The sequence below is a fragment of the Podarcis muralis genome, chromosome 7 (assembly GCF_964188315.1).
Source record: "Podarcis muralis chromosome 7, rPodMur119.hap1.1, whole genome shotgun sequence".
NCBI classification, from domain to species: Eukaryota; Metazoa; Chordata; class Lepidosauria; order Squamata; family Lacertidae; genus Podarcis; species Podarcis muralis.
This window is the reverse complement of record NC_135661.1, coordinates 37,653,066-37,679,122: the sequence shown is the minus strand read 5'-3', so window position 1 is coordinate 37,679,122 and position 26,057 is coordinate 37,653,066. Positions and strand designations below refer to the sequence as shown.

General features: G+C 42.5%; 1 protein-coding gene across 1 annotated transcript in view; it reads left to right on the top strand.

Moving 5' to 3' along the window:
* The window catches only part of CDH13 (cadherin 13), a 592,471-nt gene that overhangs the window by 210,082 nt on the left and 356,332 nt on the right, over positions 1-26,057 (top strand). The window contains exon 3 of the mRNA XM_028740139.2: positions 3,239-3,447. Within this exon, the coding sequence (XP_028595972.2) occupies positions 3,239-3,447 (209 nt within the window). The remainder of the gene's footprint in view (positions 1-3,238; positions 3,448-26,057) is intronic.

The following is a 26,057-nucleotide window of genomic DNA, read 5'->3' as shown; positions in this document are numbered from 1 at the left end:
GCTGACCCCCTTTTACCGCTTTTTCAACTAATGCAATGTAATTTTAAAATGTTATACTTACAGTTTCTAGGTCTCAGGCATGCATTTTCCTTATGCAACAGCAATGAAATAATACAAGTAAAATTCTATAGTTGTTAACTGAAGCAAAGTAGCTTCAGATATGTGGGCTGAAGCTGGGAGCCAGCAGCAGCTCACTGGCATGATATGTCAAGGGTGCACAGACATTTTCACTATACACCAATGTAACGGTGCCCAGGGCCTCTGCTGTACTAGTATAGGATCTTGGCACAGCATTGGGCCAGGAGGCCAAATATTTCTCTCTAGTGGCAGAACTGAGAAGTATTTTTCCCCCAGGAAGCTGTGCTTTGCTGCCTCTGCATCACCCTGAATGGTAAATTGGTCCTCTGCACTGTGTGTGTATATATGTATATAATGGGTGTCCATTTATATTTTTTATTTGCATTATTGATTTTTTCCAGAATAATATCAGTTCAATAAAAAAAGACACTGAATTACAAGGTGTGGAGAAATAGCAAATCCCACTTTATCTAATCAATATCTCCTCATCTCCCCGAATAGTGAATTTCCCTCACAGGCATTACATTTCCAGCATGCCATTGTTAAGGCTTGTCAAATTACAAAAAAGGAATTAATTGCATTGTCTTACTTAAATGTGTGTATTGTTGCTATTTTGACATTTAAATGATTGCTAGTGATACAGACTCCCATCGCTGATGGGAGAGGATGCTGATGGCTGTTTGAAAGCCTCGTGGAAAGTCCTCCTTCTCAATCTAGGCAAAAACAGCAAGGGGAGCAAAAGATTGGTTCTTATTCTTCCAGAAAAGTACTTGTGCATAACACTCCAATTGCATGACTGCTACATAGCTTCTATGCTGCTGCCAATCTTTCAGTCTGTCAAGGGGCATATGAATGGTGTCCCCAAACTGAAAGCTGAATTACTCCACAGAACCAATGCGTATGGGGGTCTTTCTCTGTTACTCTCTCTGTCTCTCTTTCTCTCTGCCAGGAGTGGCTAATATGGTACCCTCTGGAAGTTTTTGGATCACATCTCCCATCATCCCTGACAATTCCTGTTGGGGCTGATGGAAGTTGGAGTTCCCGTGATCTAGAGGGCACCAGGTTGAGGAATGGCTGGTTTAGCAGGAAGCGGGTCTTGTTCTTTTATTTCAATAAATGCCCTGAGCTCATAACTTCTGCATTAAAAATATATATGGTGCATTTGCATCTAATGAAACAGAGAGCTTCACAGATCAGCAGCCTATTAGAGATGGATCTCAATTCCATAAATATGAAAAGCTTTCCATAAGAAAAAGCCCATGCTGAACATAATTACAGTGGTCTACACAATAACAATTATGGCACTGTTGAAGTGTGGAAATTCATATATTCAGGGAGGCGCTTTGATAGTCAAACCAATCATCCTACAGTAATTTCCATCAAACAAACAGAATTGGTTCTTAATATGAAACAAAATTATTACCCAGCACTGTGTTGTTAGCCTTAAGGATTTTAGATGCCCAGGCCAAGCCCGGGATGATTACTATATCATTATTAACTGAAAACATTTTGTTCTTGCCTGCTGTTTCTCACATTATAAACCTGGGGTAACTGCTCCCAAAGTAGATGCTTATATTTCAAGTTTGTTTAACTCTGCTTTTGATTATATTTTGGTGAATAAATTTCACTCTGGACAAATTCTAGAAAATAGTTCACTTCTTTGGACTTCACTGTGTGAAAGATACCTAGTATTTTTGTCCTAGAGTGTCAAGAGGGCTCATTTGGGAATCCTGTAAACCATTAGGGTGACCACCTATGCATCACTCAAACAGAGGACAAACAAGGGCATAAATTTGCATACATTTTGCATATGCTAATAGATGCAACCCGAGAAAAAAATATTATAATTTAAATATAAATACTGAGCCTACTCATTCTACCATTTAGGTGCCAACTGTTGATGGGTAATTTCAAGGCCCCTATACTCAATTCTTAGGATCCTTTATCTTTAAACCAGACTTGCACTCGACCGCGCTTCAAATATAGGACTTTTTCAGATAGCAGATTGTCCTCTGTAAAGTCTGAAATGTACCCACCCTATATAAGATTGCCCCATCTCTCCAAAAGGATATTGTAGTCCTGGAAAAAGGTATAGAACCAACCATGATGCAAAGAAAAGTGAATGACATCTGGGTTGTTTTTTTTTTCATTTAGGGAAATAAAGACGGCTATAGGTGGTGGTGAGCATGAGGAAAGAAGTTTATCAAATGATGTATATAATGTGGCATGTATAGCAATGCAGGAATTGATATTATTTAGCAAAATGAGTGCTGTTGGGGAACTTGCTTCTCACTGAAATTAAGGAGCAAGGTGGAAATTAGAAGAAATCTGTGTGGATAAACTTGACATTGAGATTTTCAGAAAATTCTATCCTTTTGTGCAAAGAGTTCTTTGGATCGTGAAAAAAGTCCACAGGCACTTTGACTTCCACAGCCATCCTGCATGAATAACTGGGAAGCTGTTAAAACATATCTACCCCAGTGCTCAGAACTTAAGCCCTCACCACCATAGCCCTTTTGACAGATACAAATAAACTTTGTGAATTCAGATTGGATTTCAGTGCCAAAAGTTCCCTCAGAATTTGGCCCCTTTTGCTCACTGACACCAGGTACAATAAACCAACCAAGTATTGTATACCCATTAGGTCACTGCAGTGCATTAAAAACCTCTCCTGAAAGAATGCTGCTACGAATTAACCTGGAGCAGGGCTTTTAAGTGTGGCTGCCCCTTTTCTGTGGAATAGCTGTCCTGTTGAGATAGCTGTGCTTCCCAGAAACAAATGAAGTCATTTTGGTTCTAACAAGCTTTCCCTGAGAACATGTCCCTGCCAGGGTGATATTGTGCAAGGGCTCTGCTTGAGAGTTCCCACATGCCACTGTGAGAACAGAATGTTGGACTGAAGGAGCCTTTTGCAGATCCAGCAGGATCTCCTTATATCCTTATGTTCCTATTGCTTTAAATTTATCTGCTTTTATTTTTTGTGTAGTTTTGAACTGTTTCTTTGCTGTTTTATTACATTCTGTATATAGCCTTGAGATATGTGTGGAAGGATTAATAATAATAATAATAATAATAATAATAATAATAATAATAATAGATATTTAATGGACACTTATGCTCTTGTTTCTATCTCTTTTTTTCCCCTTTTGCCTCTCTCTAGTGGTATTTGATGATTGTCAAGGAAATCACAAATTGAACTTTGAAGTTTCAAACCCAGGCTTCAAGGTGGAACCGAATGGGGTTTTAGTTGCACTGAGAAATTTATCGGACACTGGCAGAGCCTTATTCATCCATGCCCGGTCAGCTCAGGCTGAAGATACAGCAGAAGTATTGCTTGTCGACAGAAAAGAGAAACAAGGTTCTTTAAAGGTAAGACTAAAACAAATGTAAATCATAAGTTTTCCGGGCAGATTACTCGGGACTAGCAGTTAAATGGGGATGTCCTTTAGCCATTTTAACAGAGAATAGTCACTTCAGCTTGATGTTATTTTCCAAAGACTATTAATAATATTTTATGCTCTGCATTGTGAAAGATCATTTGAAAGGAAAACAGCATAGTTCACATTGCATCCAAGCAATATGAACTCAGAAGTGTTACAGGAGCAGCTGACCCTTGAAAATCAAATAATTGATTTTGGTGTCTGCCCTGTAATGTGTTGAATGCTTCACTGATTTGAGAGGCTGTTCCCCCCCCCCCCTGTTCTTTTACTAATTGTGTTTTTATACGTTGTAACCCATCCTGCAAGAAACAACAATAATTGCTAGATCACATGCATTTTTCTGAACTACGTAGTCTTGAATCTTGTCAAAGGCATCAATCCAGGTCCACACTCCATATTTAACTACTCCAAAGCGGTCTGACTGAATGCGTTGAGATTGCCCCCGCGGGTATGTCATTTGGGAATATTCCATGCTTGTGTTGCTTTCAGTTTATCCCTTTCAGGACAGACAAAAGGAGCTACTTCTTCAAAGAATATATCCTCAAGCCATGCCATTTGCTTCCTTGAGATGCTGTGATAGTCATTGACCTAGATGGCTTTTTAAAAAGAAAAAGAAATAGACAATCCCTGGCTACTAGTCATGATGGCTACAGAGGCCTTGTTGCTTGTTGCTAGGGAACAAGAGTAGGGAAGGGTCATTGTCATCATGTCCTGCTGCTCTTTCCAGAAGCAGTTGATTGCCCATGTCAGGAAACAGGGTTCTGGAATAGATCAACCTTTGGTCTGATCCAGCCGGGCTCTTCTTATGTCCTTTCATATCCAACTCCTTTCATATTTTGCAATTTCAAGCTAAATCCAGCCTTGGCATACAATGAAGGAGGTGGCAGAGAATCGAGGTCCTTTTGCAAACTGATCGAAATGTTTACAGCACATGCAACCACATAACAAAGGAATATCTGAGATAGCCTTCATTTCTGCACCATGGCATTTAGCAAAGAGGCAGTCACGACAATGACTTACAAGACAATTACGCCAGGTACCTTTTTTTACAGACCTATAATTTAGGACGACAAAGAAGCCACAATGAGGAGGTTATAAAGGATGAGTGATCCATTGTCTCACTCCACTATTTAGCTCATCAGGCAGGCAGCAGTTTCATCACATTTCCTGCAGACTTGGTAGTTTGACTTAAATCTTCCGTTTAAGAGAAATGTTGGCTGGGAAGAGAAGGCTAAGGCAACTTTTCAAATTATTTTCTCTGCCCAATGTGTTTTGATCTCAACTTTGATCTGTAGAGTGTCTCAAGCAGATTGTGTGGGCAGATGTGTGTTTTCTCTTTTGTTATGTGTGAACCTCCTTTGAGACTATACTGGGCTTGGAATGAATGGATCACTCTTTCCAGTGCATGGCAGTTTCACATGTTCTGTTTCCCACATTAATAAGAGCTTAAGAAGTGCCATGTTTGATGAGGCCAATGGCCCATCTAGCCTAGCATCCTGTTCTTACAGCAGCCCAACAGATGCTTGTGGGGAAACCCACAAGCAACACCTGAGTCCAAGGACACTCTTATCTCCTGGTATACAAAAGCCTACTGCCTCTGGCCATGTGATATGCAGTGGTATATCCCCATTGGGACTGGTGGGACGGAAAGCAGAGAGCTCAACAGTAGATATAGCTACAGCCAATGAGAGACAGTGCCAAATAATTATAGTTTTGTCCTCATCCTCCTCCCTGCTGAAAACTGAGACTAAGGAGGAGGAGGAAGCTTACAGGCAGTGCCACCTCCAGGAATGAATGTAAGAAAGAAGGCAGGCAGGTGGGGGCTGGCTGAAGGCAAATTGAGGTTGGTGAGCCAGTACCCCATTTACTCTAATGGCCCAGTTTTATGTGTCTATCCGGAAATTTGTATTTAAGTACATATAAAACCATTGCCATAATATTGTTTTCAGTTATCTGCATAGAGTATGTCTCCATTTGACATCTAAGGCCCTCTTATCTATTAAGGTATAGTGGGTGGGCTCAAGGAACAGGGTCTTTTCAGTTGTGGTGCCAATGCACTCAAAGGTTCTCCTCAGAGAGGCCTGTATGGCCCATTTCCCGACTTAAAAAGGGGGACTTTGAGTGAGGCCTAACCAATGTAGGGGTTTGTAGTTGGGTTTTTTTGGGGGGGGGTTGTTTTTGTTTTGCTGCTTCTGAGCTTGCTGCTAAGTTTGCTATCTGCTCTAACTTATTGCTACTGTTTTTATTATTGCTGATATTGTCACTATTGCTATTGTTGGTGCTTTTATGGTATTGCAAGCATTATGATCAATTTTGCTTTCTATGATTCACTGATTTGAGTTTTCTAGTGGAAGACAAATGATATCTAGGCATCAGGCAAAAATGTTTCTCTATAACCAGGCCCTTGCACTGATTAAACAATCTATGGTCTTTTAAGGAAAGTATGGCAGAAATCCTGCACCCTACCCATGAGAATTTCACCCAAATGTTATCTCCCATGTGATCATTTTCAAATGCAATTCATTTTCTCATTAACTGATGGAGATTGGTTGGGGGGGGGGGGACATGACAGAAAAAATTCCCCTAATTTTAAGACAGATGTCTCCACTTGCTGGCACTCTAGCTTGTACATCTACAGAGTGTTTTCTCTCTAGGCTAAAAGCTTTGCCAGACACACATTCTCGATATGGTCTGTTCCCAGCCTCTCAAACTTCAATCCGGTGTGATTTTACAAGAAGCTTGGCTGCTTTTATTTATGCTTTGTAGCCAGAACATGTCAGCCAGCAAACAGTGCCACGTCTCCATCTGTGGGCAAGATGAATCTTGGCTAAGAATAGCTCTGCTTGGAACCTTAGCTTGTTAGTAAAATTGTGTAGGGTTAAGAATAGGCATATGCTGGTTTGCTGCTTAGCGTTTCAATCTGCAGATGTAGTGGAACCTCATTTAACGGGAGCGTAAGTACGCTTTAAAACCTTTCCCCACTGACTGTGACTCTTGCTCCTGTTTGGAATGCTGTAGCTGACACCTGTGAAATCCTGTTGTTAAATTGCCCTATTTGCGGGAAACCTGACATACCTGGGAATGACTGATGGCTCAACGGTCTCTTAATACGTGGGCTGCCATCTGGGGGAAACTTTGCTCTGGAGAACAACACATCAAATGGTCCTGAGGCACATGATGCAGGTTTTTTTGGTTGAAGCTAAGTGGACTTGATCCTGACAATTGTTTGCATGGAAGATTATTTGGAAACCATGGACACAATTGGGTGCAGAGTTAAGCACATGAGCAGTGCAATTCCATCTTTAAATTGGCAGCGTGTGAATCCACTACAGATCAACCACTACTGATGTAATGTGCTTTATGTGGGTCTTGTATCTGATCTGGATCCGGAACTGTTATATTGCCATGGTAAATAAAATGCTTGACTCTTGAGCATCTTGGCAGACTGTAAAAGTGGTATGCAGTGGCCAGACCATTCACAGGAGTAGATGGCTGTCATCAAGCTACCCCTCTGCTTAGAGTTGTTCACAGGTTGCCAATTATCGTCCAGCCAGGTTGTAGGTTCTTGTGTTAATTCTCAAGGCCCTAAACAACTGGCCCCAACGAACCTCAAGGACCACCTAGTTCCTTATGCTCCACCTAGATCACTGAGATCCTCTGATGGAGCACTTCTGCTGGTTTTCCACACTCCTAAGGTTTGGTTGGCCTTTCCTAGGGACTGAGCCTTTAGTGTGGCTGGCCCAGCCCTGTGTAACTCTCTGCCAGTAGGTATCATCCCTGTTTTACCCCAACAGCAACCATGCTTGAGAGAGAGACTTCATAACTGATCTAACTATAGGAATGAAGCAGGGCTTGTCCCCCCCCCCCCCTCGTAGGGATTGTCATTCCATCAGAACAGAGGAGAGAAGGGAAGTAGGCCTGTCCTATCTGAGTGACCAACTGCCTTGGTCTCTCCTGAACCAACTCCTAGAGGCCAGCTACCTGAACTGTTTCCATCTCAGCTGCTTATTAAACTGTAACTTTAATGAACTGGTGCCAGACCTTGCTTCCCCCCCAATCCTTCTTCCCTCTTCCTCACTTTTTCCTTGTGTGCCATGTCTTGTAAGATTGTAAGCCTGAGGTCAGGGGCTGTTTTACTGCTGATCTTTACAAGCTGCTCCAAAAGCCTTTTAGTGGGACAAATCCTGTTGAAATATATACATGAAACCAATTAAGATCCAGGTCTTACAAATCACAGCCCAAACAACAACTCCAAACTTCTAACCAATACACCACACTCTCATGATTTCCACTCTGTGTACAACAAATGTAAACTTCGCAATATTCAAACCTCGTAATAAATCAAACCTCAACACACAATTGGCTATTATTCCATTTAGCCTTCGTGCTTTTGTATAATGTTTTCCCTTATGAAGCTGAGCTCTGTAATTTATTGGGGCAGTGGAGACACAGCACCCTAGCATGGGGTTTTTCTCATCAGCATAGCTTTACCATATTTGGCTCTCACTGAGCTCCACTTTGAAAGCTCCAGTTTGTTCTGAGTCACAACCTTGGGTGAACAAATCATCACCTCTAAGCAAGGAGGGAAATATGTTTAATCAACAATTAGGTTTATGCAACTAGAGAGCTACCTCAGTTGCTTCTAGAAAGCTGAAACATATCCCTCTGTCAATATATAATTAGGGCAACGTTGCTTAGTGTTTTTTGAACAGTGAGAGAATACAGCAGGGATACAAAACTCTTTTCAACCTGAGGGCCACACTTCTTTCTGGACAACCTTCCAGTGGCTGCATGCTAGGGGTGAATGGAGCAATAGATATATATTTTTTACTTGTGTACAGTAGACTGGCAGCAACACATTGGATGGGATTAATCATTGACAATAATGAACTTAAATTCAGTGAGTCTCCTCTGAGTAGGACTAGCATTGGATACCACAATGCTCCTTTCTGACCTCCATCTAGGTAAGCAAGAGTTGTTATCAGAGTTCACAGTCATTTTCCAGCCAGGCAAATGTGAAAGGTGGGGCTGGTGAGGGGTGGGGTCTAAAGGGAGTACTAAGGGCTCAGTTGAAGCAAACAGAAATTTGGGTTTTCTCCGAATTGACAATTGTTCCGATTTAGCACAAAAGAGCAGGTTTTCCCTGAGAAAGGAGAAGGGCAAGGGGGGAAATTCTCAGACCCATGCTTTCTAGGCAATGGACAAGGGCAGTATTGACAAGTCCACAGTGTCCTTAGGAACATAGGAAGCTGCTTTATACTGAGACAACCCATTGATTGGTCCATCCAGTGCAGCATTGTTGACACAAACTGTGCCATGGCTCACCGATAGAGCATCTGTCTTGCATACAGCAGGTCCCTGGTTCAATCCTCAGATAGGAATGGAAAATACCCCTCTTTGATATGCTGTAAAGCTGCTGCCAGTCATTATGGGCAGCACTGAGCTAGATCAGGCATAGGCTAATTCCAGCCCTCCAGATGTTTGGGACTACAATTCCCATCATCCACGACCACTGGTCCTGTTATCTAGAGATGATGGGAGTTGTAGTCCCAAACATCTGGAGGGCCGGAGTTTGCCTGTGCCTGAGCTAGATGAACCAAAGGTCTGATTCAGTAGGAAGAAGCTTCTAATATTTCCATGACTGGCAGCACCTCTACAGTCCTCCATCTGCAGCCCTAATCTGGAGATGCTGGGGACTGCGTGAAAAACAGCCACTTTGCCCTGGGCATTCACCTGGCAACCCCATAACTGTTGCATTTCCACATTCATAATGATACCACTTATGGGTTGCTTGGCTCAACTTATTTGCATCTTTTGCTCAACAGGGCTGTATTTATAGGAGCATGTTTTTTTGATTGATTAGTCCCTCATACGTTCCTGTAATCTGTTGGTGATGGACATGCTTTCTGCCAGTTCTACGTAAATGCTCCTTGTCAAGGGGTCAAAATTAATAGCTCCTTTCTTCTCCATCCTGAGTGCTTTGAGAAAAGACTTAATTGCAACACTTACGCCAACTCATAATCATCCTGAAATGCGTTTTTCAATTAATAAACCAATCTTCAAATGCAGTGAACACACTGTGTGATGAATAATACTTGATAACAACAAACTGAGCTAGAATCTCTATCTCTATATCTATCATCTCTATCTCTATCTCTATCTCTATCTCTATCTCTATCTCTATCTCTATCTCTATCTCTATCTCTATCTCTATCTCTCTATGAATGAGAGAGATCTATATATATTGGTGCATTTTGCAGGACAATGAAATGAGAATAGCTTGATTCTCAGTGAATGGAGCACTGATCCACCAACCTCAGTCTGCCCCCAGCTAGCATGCATGCCTTTTTACTTACAAATAGTCAGGGGATGGCTCTGCCTATTATTGTCTCTGGCTCCACCTACAGTTGATCTCCCTGCCTTCTGCCCTACCTGTTTCAGTGGGCACCAGCTACCACCGTTGACTTTTACTGTGCCCCCCACTCTATTTCAATTAGCACCTCTGCTTTCTAAGGCAGCTTTGTGCTTCAAATTAGCAACCACACTCCAGCACACCTATCCCAACCTGGCTCCCTCCCAAGGTAATTTGACACCGATTCCCATCACCCCCGACCATGGGTCATAAGGACTAGGGTTGATGGGAATTCAAGTTATGCAGCATAGAATCATACCATAGGATCATTTCATGGGATCACATCTGGACAACACCTGGCTGAGAGAGCTGTTCTAACAAACAGTTTTGTCATCCTTTGATACCTATAAGCAGGAGTCATTGGGAACTGCTGAAAGGCCAACAGGGAAAACACAAGAGGAAAAGCTCTTCCAAATGCCTTAGCTTTCTTTATGTGGGGTGATTTTGGTGCCTGTAGATGTGTGTGCATGCTTGCGCACATGCTTTCACAAGAGCCACACACCCGGGAGAACTTTTTATCATCTTTAATAAGTATGATCAAGACACATGTGGGTGGAATTACGCTGCCCTTTTTTGGTTCATTATAGATACTGGTAGATTACACTGCTGTGGGAGGCTTGCATCAGGGATAGGGAATCTGTGGCCCTCACTCCAGATGTTGTCAGCCAGCTCCTCTCAGGTATGGGTAATGCAGCCAATGGTCAGGCATGATGGGAGCTTTAGTCCAGCAACTTCTAAATAGCGGGCAACAGATTTCCCTTCCCATCTTACCGGGGGGGGGCGGGGGGGGGAATCCAGCATAAAAAGTCTCCTAGATGAAACAAAACTTGGAAGGTTATTAGGCTGGAAACTTTTGTCCCTCTGGCATGGTATATCTGTGTGAAAGAAAGAAAGAAAAAGAAAGAAAGAAAGAAAGAAAGAAAGAAAGAAAGAAAGAAAGAAAGAAAGACAACACATCCACCCTCCTTTTGTTTGTTTTTTACCCTCTTTCAATGACTTGTATTCCAAATTGTTCTGCAGAATATGTGCCTATTCCCTTTCAAAACTAGGCTTGAACATTTTTGTGGGGAAGAAACAGCAGTAGTTGATGCAAAATAAAAAATGCTGCCAATATGAGATTTTTCAAAACCTATTTAAAACAACAACAACCCCTGACCAGCCAAGTTTTAAAATATTGCAGAACCAAACTTGGCTGTTTAGACGGTCACCTACATAATTTGGTTCCAGCCTTTGCAAAACAGCAACTAATGGAGTCCCAGCACTTTCTTGATTCTCAGGTCATGGCACAACTAGGCACCAATCAGTCATGCATTGTATGACAAGCCCTATTAAATATTCAGCTGTTCTCCGTGGTGATTAGGAACCATTGTTTAAAACGCTTCTGCTGCAATGAAGTAAAACATCCAAGCTCAGTTTGATTGGTGATGCAAACACACAATCCTTTTTAAGCACCTTGGAGAACTGTATCATGCTAAGATCTTATGGTATGAATCCAAAAGAAGGCAACATACACCACAGACAAAATCTGTGAATTTATTTTTGAGAGAGAGAGAGAATTAATTTTTGCCAAGTTATTTTCTTCAGCAACTGCAAGCACAGAATCCAAGGCTTATTCCGAATGAACCATAATGTTTAGTAGGAGAAAATATTTGGTTATATTTCTATGCTGCTTTTCATTCAAATGAATTCCAAAGTGGCTTATAAACAATAAATAAGAATAGCATGATAGAGCATCACAGAACATCACAGAACATCAAAACTATATCACATATCATATAGAATAATTAACAAATCATCAGTGAAGCAATTACAATCTATAAAACAGTTGACAAAGCAGCAACTAAAAATAAGCTAAACATCACAATTAAAAGCAAATGTCATGTTATATGGTTAACAAATCAATACAGCATTTATAAGCTATAAAACAATATTAAGAACATTAACAAAATAGCAGCCAAAAATAAACTAAGCAACTACGGAGGTGGTGGAAATGAGGGAGATCATTCAAAATTTCTGCCAAATTCTGCTGGCAGCACATTCTAGAATTGTTGGGTCCATTCACTGAACTGTAGAGGAAAAATCATGTTTATCATCTATTTATTTTATGAAATCAGAATCTATAGAAGTGGCTGAACTCTGAAACAGGCTATGACAGGGTCAAGATTGCTGCACAAGACCTGTAGTCTAGGTCAGTGGTAGATGGTGAGATGGTTCACTAAGCAAAACTGCTAGCTGCCTTGGGGAAGAGCCCTGTAGCTCAGTGGTATAGCATCTGGTTTGCATGCAGAAGGTCTTAGGTTCAACCTCCGACATCTCCTGGTATGGTTTGCAAAAACACTTATCTGAAAACCTGGAGAGCCACTACCAGTTAATGTAGTGCTGAGCTCAGTTTAAGGCAGCTTCCTCCTTTTTTTAATGTGTGGCAGTAGAACATAGGGAGGAACCCTCTCAACCATTGCCTTTCCTAATCTGATGGTGGTGTAGGTGGGGAGGGATATAAAAAGCAGAACTGTGCAAGTAGACAGTTATTATTTGAATGGTTGTCTCTGCTGACGTCAGTGACCTGAATCCAATTCCCAGAATGGTTTAACAACTCATCCCTCTTTCAAATGAACTTTGAGAAGATGGGGCTTAAAAAACAAACACACACTTGAGCTTTCTTCCTCACCTGCTATTCAACTTGCTTGGTCAGGTTTTGGTTTCTGGATCACAGCTGTGTTCAGCTATAACCCCCAAGGCACAACCACAGTGCTGCGGGAAGCTCTGAGCCACTCAGGAGCCCCTGGGCGGTGGAATCTGTGAGTTCTCCAACTGTTTTATGCCATATCAAGCTGCCACAGGGGGTGGGATAGGATCTGACAGCTATGTTCCACATAAAGCGATATGCAGCATGGGGGAAGAATGGAGGGGGAGAGAACATTTCCGAGGTGAATCAGCAACAGTATTTGTTTCTCATTCGTACAAAAGTTGCAGAAAATAGCTCTCAGACATGTGCCAGGACTTTCTTGAGGTCAAATCTAGCTGGGAGCTTCATGGGGGTGAATAGGAAAGAAAGTTCAGAGTAATATAAGCAGTGTAAACAGTATGTACAGCCATCCAAGAAGGTTTGCTGGAGTAATTGACATGACCTAAGGTGACTTCCTCTCTGTCTATTTTTCTTTCATCTACAACACAATGTGACAGTATTTTTTCTCCACCAACAGTATTTATCTCTGTGTTGCTGCTGTGTGTGCATGTTGCTTGCTGTGTGCATGTGTGTGGATGTGTGCATCTGGGGTAGTTAATAATGTGCCCTTCAGATGTTATGAGCCCTAGCCAGCATGGCCTATGGTAATAAAAACATAAGAAGTTTGTGCTAGATCAGGGCAGTTTCCCATCTAGACTAGCATCCTGTTCTCATAGTGGCCAACTAGTGGGAAACCACAAGCAGGACCCAAACACAACATCACACTCCCTTCCTGCAATTTCCAGCAGCTGATAATCAGAAGCATCACTGCCTCTGACTGTGGAGGCACCACTACAGAGGCATTGTGGCTAGTGACCATTGATAGCTTTCTCCCCCATGAATTTATCCAGTCTTCTTTTAAAGCCACCCAAGTTGGTGGCCATCAGTGCATCATATTGGAGTGAGTTCCATGGTTTAACCATGTGGTCTGAGATGATAGGAATTGTAGTTTGGTTGGCACCAAGTTGGCTGCTATTACTCCTTATTAAATTTGTATACCACCCGTCACCCGCAGATCTCAGGGTAGTCCACAACATAAAAATGCAAGATAAATACCACAAAACGCATAACAAAAACAAAAACAAACCAATAATCCTCCCTCTCCTCCCACAAACTCATTTAAAAGGGTATTGGATGTTAATCAGCCAAAGGCTTGGTTTAGGACATGCTACGTGGTTGGAATCAATATGGCCAATGTCTGTCTAGCTACCTCCATGTGTGACTGCTGTGTGAAGTGGCGTCCAAATTAGCTCCCTGCTGAGACTGGTGATGTGCAAACTCCCCTTAGCTGAATTTGGAAATGGCTCAAGAGTTACATTCACTTTTGGAGAGCTATCAGAAGAAGGAAAAGCAATTCATTTTCCTCCTTGGAGTTCAAAAAAGATATGTAATAAGGACTGGTGTCAGGAGTCACCACCCTCTGGCACAGGCATAGGCAAACTCGGCCCTCCACATGTTTTGGGACTACAACCCCCATCATCCCTAGCTAACGGGACCAGTGGTCAGGGATGATGGGAATTGTAGTCTCAAAGCATCTGGAGGGCCAAGTTTGCCTGTGCCTGCTTTGGCACTTGCTAAGGCCTATGCAATAGTTGCCAATCTCTAGCTCAGCAATTCCATTTACCTTTGGAGAGCTCTCAGAACAATCTAATTCCATCCCCTCTAGACAGAAATGTGATCAGGGCTGGTGTTGAGGCCAGCAGTGTCAGACATGATAGGTCAGCATCATCAGGCTCCACCCTGTTGGGATGTCCTGCATACCTCCAGCAAAGAATGCATACAATAGATAATTATTACTTTATTGTCAAAGCAAGCACTTACGGCAGCTCCTACAAGGCTCCCAATACACAGGCACATATATTCTAGTGCCTGGGCAACTGTTCCCAGGTTGGTGCCCTACGGAGAAGGTGCGGCAGTGTGGGAGGCCACACTCCTCCACCAAATTATGTACCCTCCCCTGATGGGTTGTGCTCATGCAACTGGAAATTTCTCTGCGGAAGTCATCACTGCTCTTCCCACTTCAAGCTTCTCCTGGTTCTAGGAGACACCAGGGCAGGGAATGGAGGGCATTCTCCCAGTCCTGCCCTGATGAGCCTTTTCGTCCTCCTCTATTGTGTCCTGTGCCCCCTTCCATCCCCGATAGCTCCAACCCCTCCTCTTGCCCTGGCTCCTGCCTCTGAGGTGGCACAGAACCCCCCAAAGCACTGACTCCCTCTCCCAGTCTGCACCTCCCTTGCCTGCAGCACACCCTTGCCAGAGCCCTGCCAGTCCCTGACATGGGGCCTACTTTTGCTTGTTTGTTTGTTTGTTTAGTCGTTTAGTCGTGTCCGACTCTTTGTGACCCCATGGACCATAGCACACCAGGCCCTCCTGTCTTCCACTGCCTCCCACAGTTTGGTCAGACTCATGTTGGTAGCTTCGAGAACACCGTCCAACCATCTCGTCCTCTGTCATCCCCTTCTCCTTGTGCCCTCCATCTTTCCCAACATCAGGGTCTTTTCCAGGGAGTCTTCTCTTCTCATGAGGTGGCCAAAGTATTGGAGCCTCAGCTTCATGATCTGTCCTTCCAGTGAGCACTCAGGGCTGATTTCCTTCAGAATGGAGAGGTTTGATCTTCTTGCAGTCCATGGGACTCTCAAGAGTCTCCTCCAGCACCATAATTCAAAAGCATCAATTCTTCGGCGATCAGCCTTCTTTATGGTCCAGCTCTCACTTCCATACATCACTACTGGGAAAACCATGGCTTTAACTATACGGCCCTTTGTTGGCCAGATTGGGGCCTACTACCAATCACTAAAGCCTCCTTGACATGGTCCTCCATGCTGATGTTATCTGCTCATCAGTCTTCATCCAGCGACCAAACAATGACAGGGGGAGCAGCAGCTGCCTTTGCTCTCCTTGATCTTGGCCCTCTTGGGAGCAGGTGTGGATTGGGCCCAGTGAGGAAGGCAACTGAATAGGCAGCAGCAATAGTGGCAAAGAGGAGGAGGAGACTTTATTCAAGGAGGGGGGTCCACTGGAAACACGGCTAACTAAAAAAAGATGAAACAACAACCCTGGAATTTGCACTGTGCATAATGTTCTTATGCTATATTAGATTGTTTATAATTTCATCTATTGCTTTTCTGAATTACTGCTTACACAGAGCTAGACAAGTGACTGAAAGGAAGGATTTGTAAGACCCACTGGTCTCTGGGGCCTTAGAAATCCTCTTTTGGACAGTGGGTCTATGTTTAGCTCCACGGAAACACTAATTAGTGTCCAATATTATGACTAAAAATGGATTTAAGTTTTAATCATGTGCAGGAACTCATTTGTTTTTATTCCAGACTGCAAAGGAGCTTTTGGGACTGTCATGTTTCAGCGGTTGTTTTGTTTTGTCTTGCCATGTTCAAGACAGATAGTTTGCTTAATATCATCAGGCCTTTCTGGTTACAACTACAGCAAGCAGGAAAGTGAAAAAAGAACATTAATAGACAGCTCAGGAAGATCACATAGGAAAAATGGTATCTGTTCCTAGGTACCATTTAGTTGCTTTTGCAAAGAGCTATTTAAAATAATAATAATCATACAGTGGATGTTAATTAGGATTGGCAAATCTGTTAATTCTGGATCCTCTCTGTTTCTTATTTTTCCAATCTTCAGTTCTTTACATTTCTACATCAGTTTGTGATGTTTTTTGCTTTAAGTCCTCATGAAAATTTATCAGCAAATTTTCCCTAATATACCAATCAATAATTAATTTAACTTGCTGGATTTTTATTTATTTCTTCTTCTTCTTTTTACAAAAAGTAACTCCAAATGACTTACAACAATACCTGTGTTATTTGTCTAATATGCACATTTTCGCAAAGCATTTTCCCCAATATAATGCATTTTTTTTCCTTTTCCTTTTCACTAGTGTGTGTGTGTGTGTGTGTGTGTGTGTGTGTGTGTGTGTGTGTCACAATAGTTGGATGGAAGACTGCATTGCAGAATTCAGAGAAGTGCATATTTTGAAGGATGGCTCTGCTTCCTATTATGTATTAATTCAGAAAGTGTGAGTTGTGTGAGTTTAGCTTTAAATGCAGAGGGAATAGAATTTATCCCCCATCCCTCAGATGCTATAGAGATGCATGGTGTAAGCATTGCTGAGAAAGAACCTGGTGAATTTGACTAAACTCAATGAAAGACTGTTAACATTGGCTTGCACATTCCTGGCAGTTGCAAGTTAGACTTCTAAAGTTTTGCTGTCAATGTTAAATCATCAAGAAAGATTACTCCAGGTAACTCTTCCACAGCTCCCATCAATAATGCCTGGTCGAGCTCCGTCCTTTAGAGACTTAAAATTTACAGTGAGCCTAACATGCTTTTGTGGCCACATAATTATTTTTATTATGCTCTGTGGCGGTGTTGGCTGCCAAAAGAGGTTGTCCTAAAATCCCAATGTGACAAAAATCAATTTTCAGATGCAAATTAGGGTGCCATAGGTGACATTTTTCATACCCAATAAATTGCTTGTCTGTGGCTTTGAACTAATGGCCACATAAACAAGAGAGATTGGTGGTGAGGCGTTGCATTATAATATCTACCTCTGTGACTTGTGCTACACCAAACTACAAAGGGCCTCACAAGGGTTGCTGTATTCTTTCCTACATTCTCCCTCTAAATTTAGCCTGCATGTGAATTGAATCATCTCTCCTGTCCCTCCAGAACAGCCTAACACAACCTTGGCTAGATGCTGTTGGACTTCAACCATCATCACTTTCAGCCATCATGGACAATGGCAGCAAGGACAATGGCAGCAGTAGTCCAACAACATTCCCCCAAATTTGAGAAGGTTGCTTTGGGCAGGGTTGGAGGAAAACTCAGGTTGAATGCAGCCTTCCATGCCTTGATATATGCCCCTCCTCCTTAGCCACACCCACCCTCCGCAGACCAGATCCTTCACTGGCCTGGATTCATACCCTCCTGGGGTGTTTTTGCCTGGCTGGAATGTATCTTTGTACTCTGGTAATGCTCCTTGCTTTACTGGAATGAGCACTGAAGTGTGTGTGGGGGGGACTAGCCTACTGTACAAAGGCAAATTGCACATTTATCACTCCACACATCATTAGAATTCAAATACTATGATCCAACTCACTGCTATGTTCGCTTGTGTTTGGTCCAGAAGTTGCAGGTAACACAGAATGCAGCAGCCTGGCTCTTGATGGAGCATCCCATGAATCTCTGCTTAATGACCTGAACTGGGTGCACACAGCCAGCCAACCTCAATGTCTTATTGTCACATCTGACCCTCCTGACCTCCCACACCTTGCACGTCTTTGCTTTAACTCTGATAATGCCTCCTGCTTGTCTGAATGAAGGATAGAGAGCTGTGTGTAGAAACCAGCCCGCTGTACATAAGTAAAATTCAGGTTAATTCCTCCATCTACATTTGCCTCCGGCCCTGCCCATGACTGGCATGTGCCCCTAGATGGCTGCCCTTCTGGAACTGCAGTCTAGGGAAAAAAGGTTTCCCCACCTTTGCTACAGAACCTTGCTTAGCCCTGATCCTCAATCTTTCTTTCCCTGTTAACTGCCGTACTCTCAGTGACACCCTCTGTCTGGCACAATTTTTTGCTTCTTTGTTCAATGCCGCTCTCCGTGCCTCTCGCTGGAAAGCTGTCTTCAAAGAAAAAAGAAACTTGTCTTTGTTACATTCCAGGAGATTTCACTGAGAAAAGCCTGAAAAGGTACGTCGTGACAAGATATCATTTGAAGCCCCCTTGAGGATGGCTGATGTGATGAGCCAGCTTGGTCTGAGTAACTTTTGATTCAAATGTGTAATATAGAGAACAGAAGTGGCAGTATGAAGGAGGGCTTGGTGATGGTGTTTCTTTGGAATCCAATATTTTCGGAGGCCTGCCTCGGATATAAAGATCTAAATGCCTTTGAAACTCAGAAGGGGGTGAAAAAAAGGGAAGGGAAAGCAGAGTGTCTGAAATTTTAAAACAGAATCTCTTTTATTACATTCATCTGTTAGGAGATGAACCAGAAATACTGGATGCTGCAAAGTAACTTCAGTCTTTACTGTATTCATTATCTGCCCACGAGTGACAGGACTACTTCTCCCTCTCTCTGCCACCATGCACACTCCTGGTTTAAACCTCTTTCTAATTAAGAGGCCATAATAAGCACAAAGGGATAACTCTTGATTAGTTATCACAGCTGTGTTTCCCTGAATTGCAAACACAACAGCTTGGATACTAGGCTACAGGGGAAACGTCTGCTTTTGTTGAGCCACAACAACATAACTCATCTTCTTGTGGGTGAAACACACTCTACAGCATGTGCACCAAAAGAACTGAGTCCATCCTGGGAGGGGTGCTACTGCTACCTATGATTTTGTCTTAAAACAATTTTGCAAAACAGAATCAAAATTCTAAATAATCTCATTTAAATAAAGAGGGAGAAAGCTGGATGATCAGCTGTTGTTGGAACAAAGGAAGCTGCCTTATGCTGAGTCAGACCAATGCTTCATCTAGCATAGTATTACCTACACTGAGTGGCAGCAACTCTCCAGGATTTCAGATAAGTTTGTCTCCCAACCCTACTTGAAGGTACTGGAGATTGAATCTGGGCTGCAAGGCAGATGCTCTACCACTGATATATGGGGTTTCCCCTTGTAGATATCCATCCTGGGCTATTTACTTCTCTGAGTGGCAACTGAGTTTTACCAGTTGCTGCTTTGAAATAGGGATTGGGAGGAGTGAGGCCCATTTCCCTTTCAGGTATTTGGGAAATTTCATCCAATGCTTCCACCATTCTGCAATGTAAAGCAGATGTAGAGGTGGAGAAGGACATAGAAAAGGTACAACAACAAGGGAAAAGGTGCTGTCCCACCATCTATTACTTGCATACTCCCTTCTTGACTTCTCCAATCATTTCCTACTTGGAGAAGGGAAAAGGTACTAGAGATGGAGCACATGATAGTGAGAATAGTTTCTCATTGGCCAACAAACCACCAATGACTGACGAGCTAGTAATTGATGAATGAGCACTTTGGAGGGGCCAAATGCCAGTTGTGGCTACATCAACAGACATGACTTTCATCTCTGAGCAGCAGCCTGCAGTTGAGCCATGCACAAGGCAGAGCTTCCTACATGCACATGTTTCCATCTGGGCAAGCTAGAGACAGGAATCATTACTGTTTGCTAGCCAGGCAGAGAAACTGGAGCAGGGCCAGTGAAAGGTGTGACCTGAGAAGGAGGAAGTGTGGCATGGGGAGAGTCTGGAAGGCCACATTTACTCTCTAGGTCTGAGGTTTACAATCTCAGGAGCAATATGAAGAAGGTGGCTGCTATGAGTTGAGAGCAGTCACTGCAACAAATATTTTTATGGGTAAATGGTTCCAGGCAATGCCAAGTGAATCAAGTGATACATATGATTTTCTAGCGTACACTCACCCTAAATGGCGGAGAGAGCACCATTGTTAAAAAAAGGAGGAAGGAAGGAAGGAAGGAAGGAAGGAAGGAAGGAAGGAAGGAAGGAAGGAAGGAAGGAAGGATCTAATGGGACTGCAACTCCCATCTTCCCTGCTGGTTGGGACTGATGAGAGTTATAGTCCAAAACAGCTAACAATCAGTTATTATGATCAACAGACCTGAAAGAAGAGCAAAAAGAAAATCATATAAAGCAACATAATCTTAAGTACAGAGGAAAATACAAAAGAAAATGTGTATATAGTATGCATATACACAAAAGAGCAAATGGTCTAAGTTGCCCCCTGCAGCTTTGCATGGTTAATTATCCCCTTGTTCTCACTGTCACTGATAAAATTTGGCCACTACTGATCACACCTAATGTATCCTCCTAGTTTGAAAACATAAGAAAAGTCAGAAAAACAAATCTGTCCATCCATCTAGCCAGTCTTCCTATCTGATCTGCTCACTGGGTTGCCTAATTTGCATTCTGCCCTATTCAATTATGAATGTTTCTGCTGCCAACATCAACCATTTTTAATTGTGAGGGGGTCTTTGATGCATGCTTTCCTTTCTTGAAACATCCTGAACAGTTGTCTGGTTCCAAACCATCCAGTGTCTGCCTTTTAAGAAGATGAAATACAAACCAACAACTCTTGTTATCTTGGCTTTTCCACTGCAGTAATGAAGGTATCGCAGACTCATAAAAGCAAACCATTTCATGTTTTGCTTATGCCACTCCAATGGGCGAGTTGCATGGGATGGTCCAGCTTTTCCTCTTTCCCACAGCAGCTCCTTGATGAAGACTGGCGGACAGAATTTTGGGCTGTGAACCAATGTGTACTCCACCCTGTTCTCTTGGCAAGAGGTGTAGAGATGGAAAATATGGAGAGTGATGTTCCCTTTCCTTTAAAGGGCATGGCAAAACATTCCCCAAGCCAGCTGTGCAGTCCAGCAATCTGGATGCCCGAATAACCTCTGGCTCATTTGTTGGAAATATTTTGCAAATAGCTATGTGGCAAGCACTCAGGCTGAGAAACATAGAGTTATGCAGTCCAATATCTCTCTCTCCATCTGCAAATCAATTGTTTATATGCTCAGTTTACTTGTGATTATATTTGGAAAGGTTCAAAGTTGAAAGCAACTTTATAAATTGTGCATGTTTCCTAGACCACAGTTCCAACAGAGGGAACAGTGTCAGTTGCACGATACATTTTGACTCATAGTTACTCAAATGTTTGTGCACTTTTGGCTCCGTCTAAACTAACTTTGTCCCCTGAGCCTATCATTGCCCGGTAGTTCTCTCTTCAGCAAGCAAAATGTGCAGATTCCTCTCATGTACATGCATGCTGTTCACACCTATCTGTGTAAATCAGGGGTCACCATGGTGGTTCCCTCCCGATGTTGGATTACAGGTCTCATCTGGCATGGTCAGGGTTTGGGGATGTTGTGAGCTGTAGTCATCTGGAGAGTTCCACCTTGTCTATCCTGGGTGTAAAAAATCTATGTATTATGGTGCTAAACCTGTCTTACACTGGCATTAGAAGAATAGACCTGACCTCTTCCTAGGCCTAGCCAGCCAGAAAAGACAGTGGAAAGGGGTAGATACAGTTGCTGTCACCAGGAGCTTCCATAGATTCCCCTTTCCATGGTTCTGGCATGGAAGCTATGCTGACTACAATGCTAAACCTCTGTGACTGGAATGAATGTGCCCATCTGCTGCAGGTCTTTGTACACACAGTGGTCCATTGGTTTAGCTTGGCCAATAGATAGCTGGATAATGATAGGCATGCTCAGTATGGAAAGTGTCACATGAACATCATTATTGTTCCTCTTATGTTTCTGAAATGTATATATCAGTTGGGGCTGTCTTAATACATTTCTCAGTGGAGCACTGCTCATGGTGCTATGCTGGGAGAACCTAGTTTATTTGCTACCAATGCACGGTTATGTAGTACATTATAGTGGTACATAGTAGCTTGTACTTCAAAGGTTTCAGAAGAAGTCACATGCCCCACCCAGGCAACCTCCATCCAGGAAGAGCTTAGATTTGCAGCCAGACTGTAGCCTGTGCTTTCAGAACAAACTAGGCCAAATCCATTATCTTGCTTACCTTCACAAATCCTTAAAAGCAGGCAGTCTCTGAGCCCATCTGTAGCTCCTTGGGCTTCCTCTAAATGGAAGAACCTACAATCTTAAACTGTATTCAGATTCCCATTTGCTGTGCCCTCCCTGAATTTCCAGGGCTGGGCTTTTAATCCATTTTCACACACCATTATCCTAAATGGATATGTATCCTATATTTTGTGATAAGGTAGCACTGTTTGTGATGTGTCCTTTCTCACAACAGCTTCACGCCACTTGGAGTTCATGATAAGCCATGCCTAATTTGTTTCTAGCCAAGGTGTAAACACCTTTGCATAAGGTTAACGATATCCCCATCCCATCAGTGCCTGGTGTGTTCACAACAGAAACAGATCTGACACTAATTAAGCCCTGATGATAGGAACAGCTGGGGGGGAGGGAGCTGTGAAACACACCATGGAGATGGACAGGAGCTCCACTGTGCCTAAGGCAGTAATGTGAACACACTCTTAGTCACCAACTGCCCATGGTCAGAAGAAACAGCAACATCACCTTGTGTTTGTATACATAAACACCAACATATTCCTAATCATAGTATACATTTCTCTCCCCCTCCCAGTTCATAAGGACCCAACAGCCATGCTGTTTACTGCTATCTGTTTAGAGATCTCCTCCCATTGGAAATACCTCAAAGTTTCATCTCTGATGGGATGGCAAGGGAAAGTTTGGGATCTGGCTTTTTCTCAGCATCTAGCGCAACACAGAAAGGTTGTTAGAGATCAAACTAAACATGATCATTTTGACAAGGTATGGCTCCCATACATCAGCTATGTAAATAGAAGTGAAGTCAATGTCAGACCTCCAGCCACTCCTGCTTATTTATGGAGAGGCTATGTCATGGCCAGTTAAAGCCTTAGCAATGCATTCAATGATTTAGTTACTTGCTGCCCCCTGCTCAGTTTTCCTTCTTATGTGTGACTGATGTGTGCACTCTACAGGTTTTGCTGAAGTTGATCAATGCCACTTTATTATTATTTCTTAAAAATCTACTCCCTAAAATTCATAATGTACATTTGTATGGATTTTATTTCTAAGACACTTAGGGAGTCAATCTTGGTTGAAAAGCTGGGTCTAAATAAATACATTTAGCCTGCATATCACATTCTCAACAATTTGAGAAGCAGGTTGTGTCTGAGGATCCTCCATGGAGCAGTTTGGTTGCCCACATTTGTTCCTTCTTTGGCAGAGCAAGTGCATAGCAGAGAGAGAGAGAACATTTTAAAAATGCAGTCAGGGTAGAGGAGAGAATTCTGAGTCAGGAAATACATTCAATGATACACCATTAGGCATTTTAGCACTGTAAGAAATGTTAATGCATAGCAGGCACATGGGATTTGATGCTCAGGCTGGGGCTTAGCATTGCTCATGGCAAAAGACCAGTCTTCTTCTTTTTTGAAAAGGACTTAGAAAATGGCATAGTTACATAAACTGCCCTAAAATAACTTTTTTTTTCTTTTTTAAGGAAGAAGCTCCATGAGTTAGAGAAATTCTGTCTGCATTGCAGTCCATGTTTAAATCCAAGAAATCATGGGTTACAAATTAGTTTAGCATAGTTACAATCTTGGAAGCTGGACATACTGTCTCATTCTGTCTCGTTCACACATCACTAATATAAAACACGCAGATCCCATTGATGAAGAAAAAATGTCAGTTACTCACAGCTTCTTCATATTTAGAAGAATGGCTTTGGATTCTAAGCTCACATGGTAGGAATCAGTTTTGTTAGGAACCATGTTAGGAACCATGAAGGGGAGGAGTCTATAGGGTTCCGTAAACAGCAATTGGTGAGGTGGTAAGCATTCTGTTTGCAGACAGTAATATGGAGAGGAGACTTTCCAGGTTCCTTCCCTCCCTTCACCACCTCTTGTAGCGATCAAGAAACATTCACCTAAGCAAGGCCTCAAGTGATTAGAACACGGCAGGTGCTAAACCCATCCCTGAGCTTATCTTTGTGTTTTGTAGCTGGAGTTCATTAACTTGTCGGCACTGATTCCTTTTGAGCAATGTGGAGAAATGAAAGCAGTGGGTGGGTATGGAGGAGAAAGATGATGAAGCAAATCAATACTGGCTCTTAAGCAAGTGCCCTGCTTTGAGTCTGAAGCCATGCAGATGCAAGCTCAAAATGGGCTTCCATAAGGCAACATGGTTGCATCATGACATTATAGCATAGGTTAGTGGTTTTCAGAGTCTGGTCCTAGGAAGCTTGAGATTCTTGGGTTTGCTCATGAGCAGGGGTGGGTGGAGGTAATTACCGTACTTCCCTGAAAGGCAGCTTCACATGCACTAGCTATTTATGAGAGACGGTTCATGTCTTCTATTAAGTTGGACCATTCTCCAATGATGAGGGTGAAGTTTTTGTTAGGAAAAATGCCCGGGAAGGCCACCAACTTCCCAAGACACCAGGGCGGCTCTCCCAGTCATTCTCTGGCTGTAAATCTCCCTCAGTCCAGAGAGACTGGTGATAAGCGACCCCTCCCTCCTGAAAGGAGCACATTTGTCTTCTGGCAACTCATTGCAGAAGAAAGAGACAGTCAGTAGCTCTAAACTACTTCATTTTACAGTCTATATACAAAGAATCCATCAGCGTGTCTGTGCTCTCTCAGCAGCAGTACAGAAAAGCATGACACACAGAAGTGAAACTAAAGTTCCAGCAGTATTGAGACTTCCTGTCTCACGCTCTCAGACACTCACATGATATAAACAACATAGTGCTGCATACTGAAGCAGCACGGGTGGATAAAAATCCTAACAGTTTTCACATGCTTGAGAATTGCATCCAATTCTGAGAAAAGAATTAAATAAAAAATTGTCCAGTAGCACATTAGAGACCAACTAAGTTTGTTCTGGGTATAAGCTTTTGTGTGCATGCACACTTCTTCAGATACACTGAAACAGAAGTCACCAGACCCTTATACAGTATATAGTGGGAGGGTGGGGTGCAGTTTTTCTCAGAAGGGTAGCAGGAGATGGGTGATTGACTCTATGGGTATGGTAAACCTGTTGACGACTGTTAATGACTGCAATTAGTCCTACAGGAAAAAGCAAGGGATAGTATGCAGATGACCAAAAATAGCTTTAGCATATGTAAAGAGACAAGAATGCAATATCTCTATTCAGACTAGGTCTCTCCATAGTTTTCAGTTTAGTAATAAGTTGTAATTCAGCAACTTCTCTTTCAAGTCTATTTCTGAAATTCTTTGGTAATAAGACAGCTGCTTTGAGATCCTGTATTGAAGATTGTGAAGCTAAGGCTCCAATACTTTGGCCACCTCATGAGAAGAGAAGAGTCCCTGGAAAAGACCCTGATGTTGGGAAAGATTGAGGGCACAAGAAGAAGGGGACGAGATGGTTGGACAGCGTTCTCAAAGCTACAAACATGAGTCTGACCAAACTGCGGGAGGCAGTGGAAGACAGGAGTGCCTGGCGTGCTGTGGTCCATGGGGTCACGAAGAGTCAGACATGACTAAACGAGTAAACAACAAAATTGAATTTCCTGGGAGATCGGGGTGTTCTCCTACAGGCTTCTCTGTCTTGTGATTCCTGATGTCAGATTTATGTCTGTTTATCCTTTGGCATAGGGTTTGGCCTGTTTGTCCAATACAGCCTATCTCAATCAGATAAAAAAAATTAATATTTTATTTTCTTTCTTTCTTTTTTTAAAGAGTAGTTTCGTTGTAGATCTGCAATATTGCCCAAAGAGTAGTTTGCAATACATATGGAAGATTCTTCTCATGCACATGTTCTAAGAAAATATTAAAGAAAGCCAAATGATTATTTGGGTGCATTCTAATATGGGAGATATTGCATTACTTTCC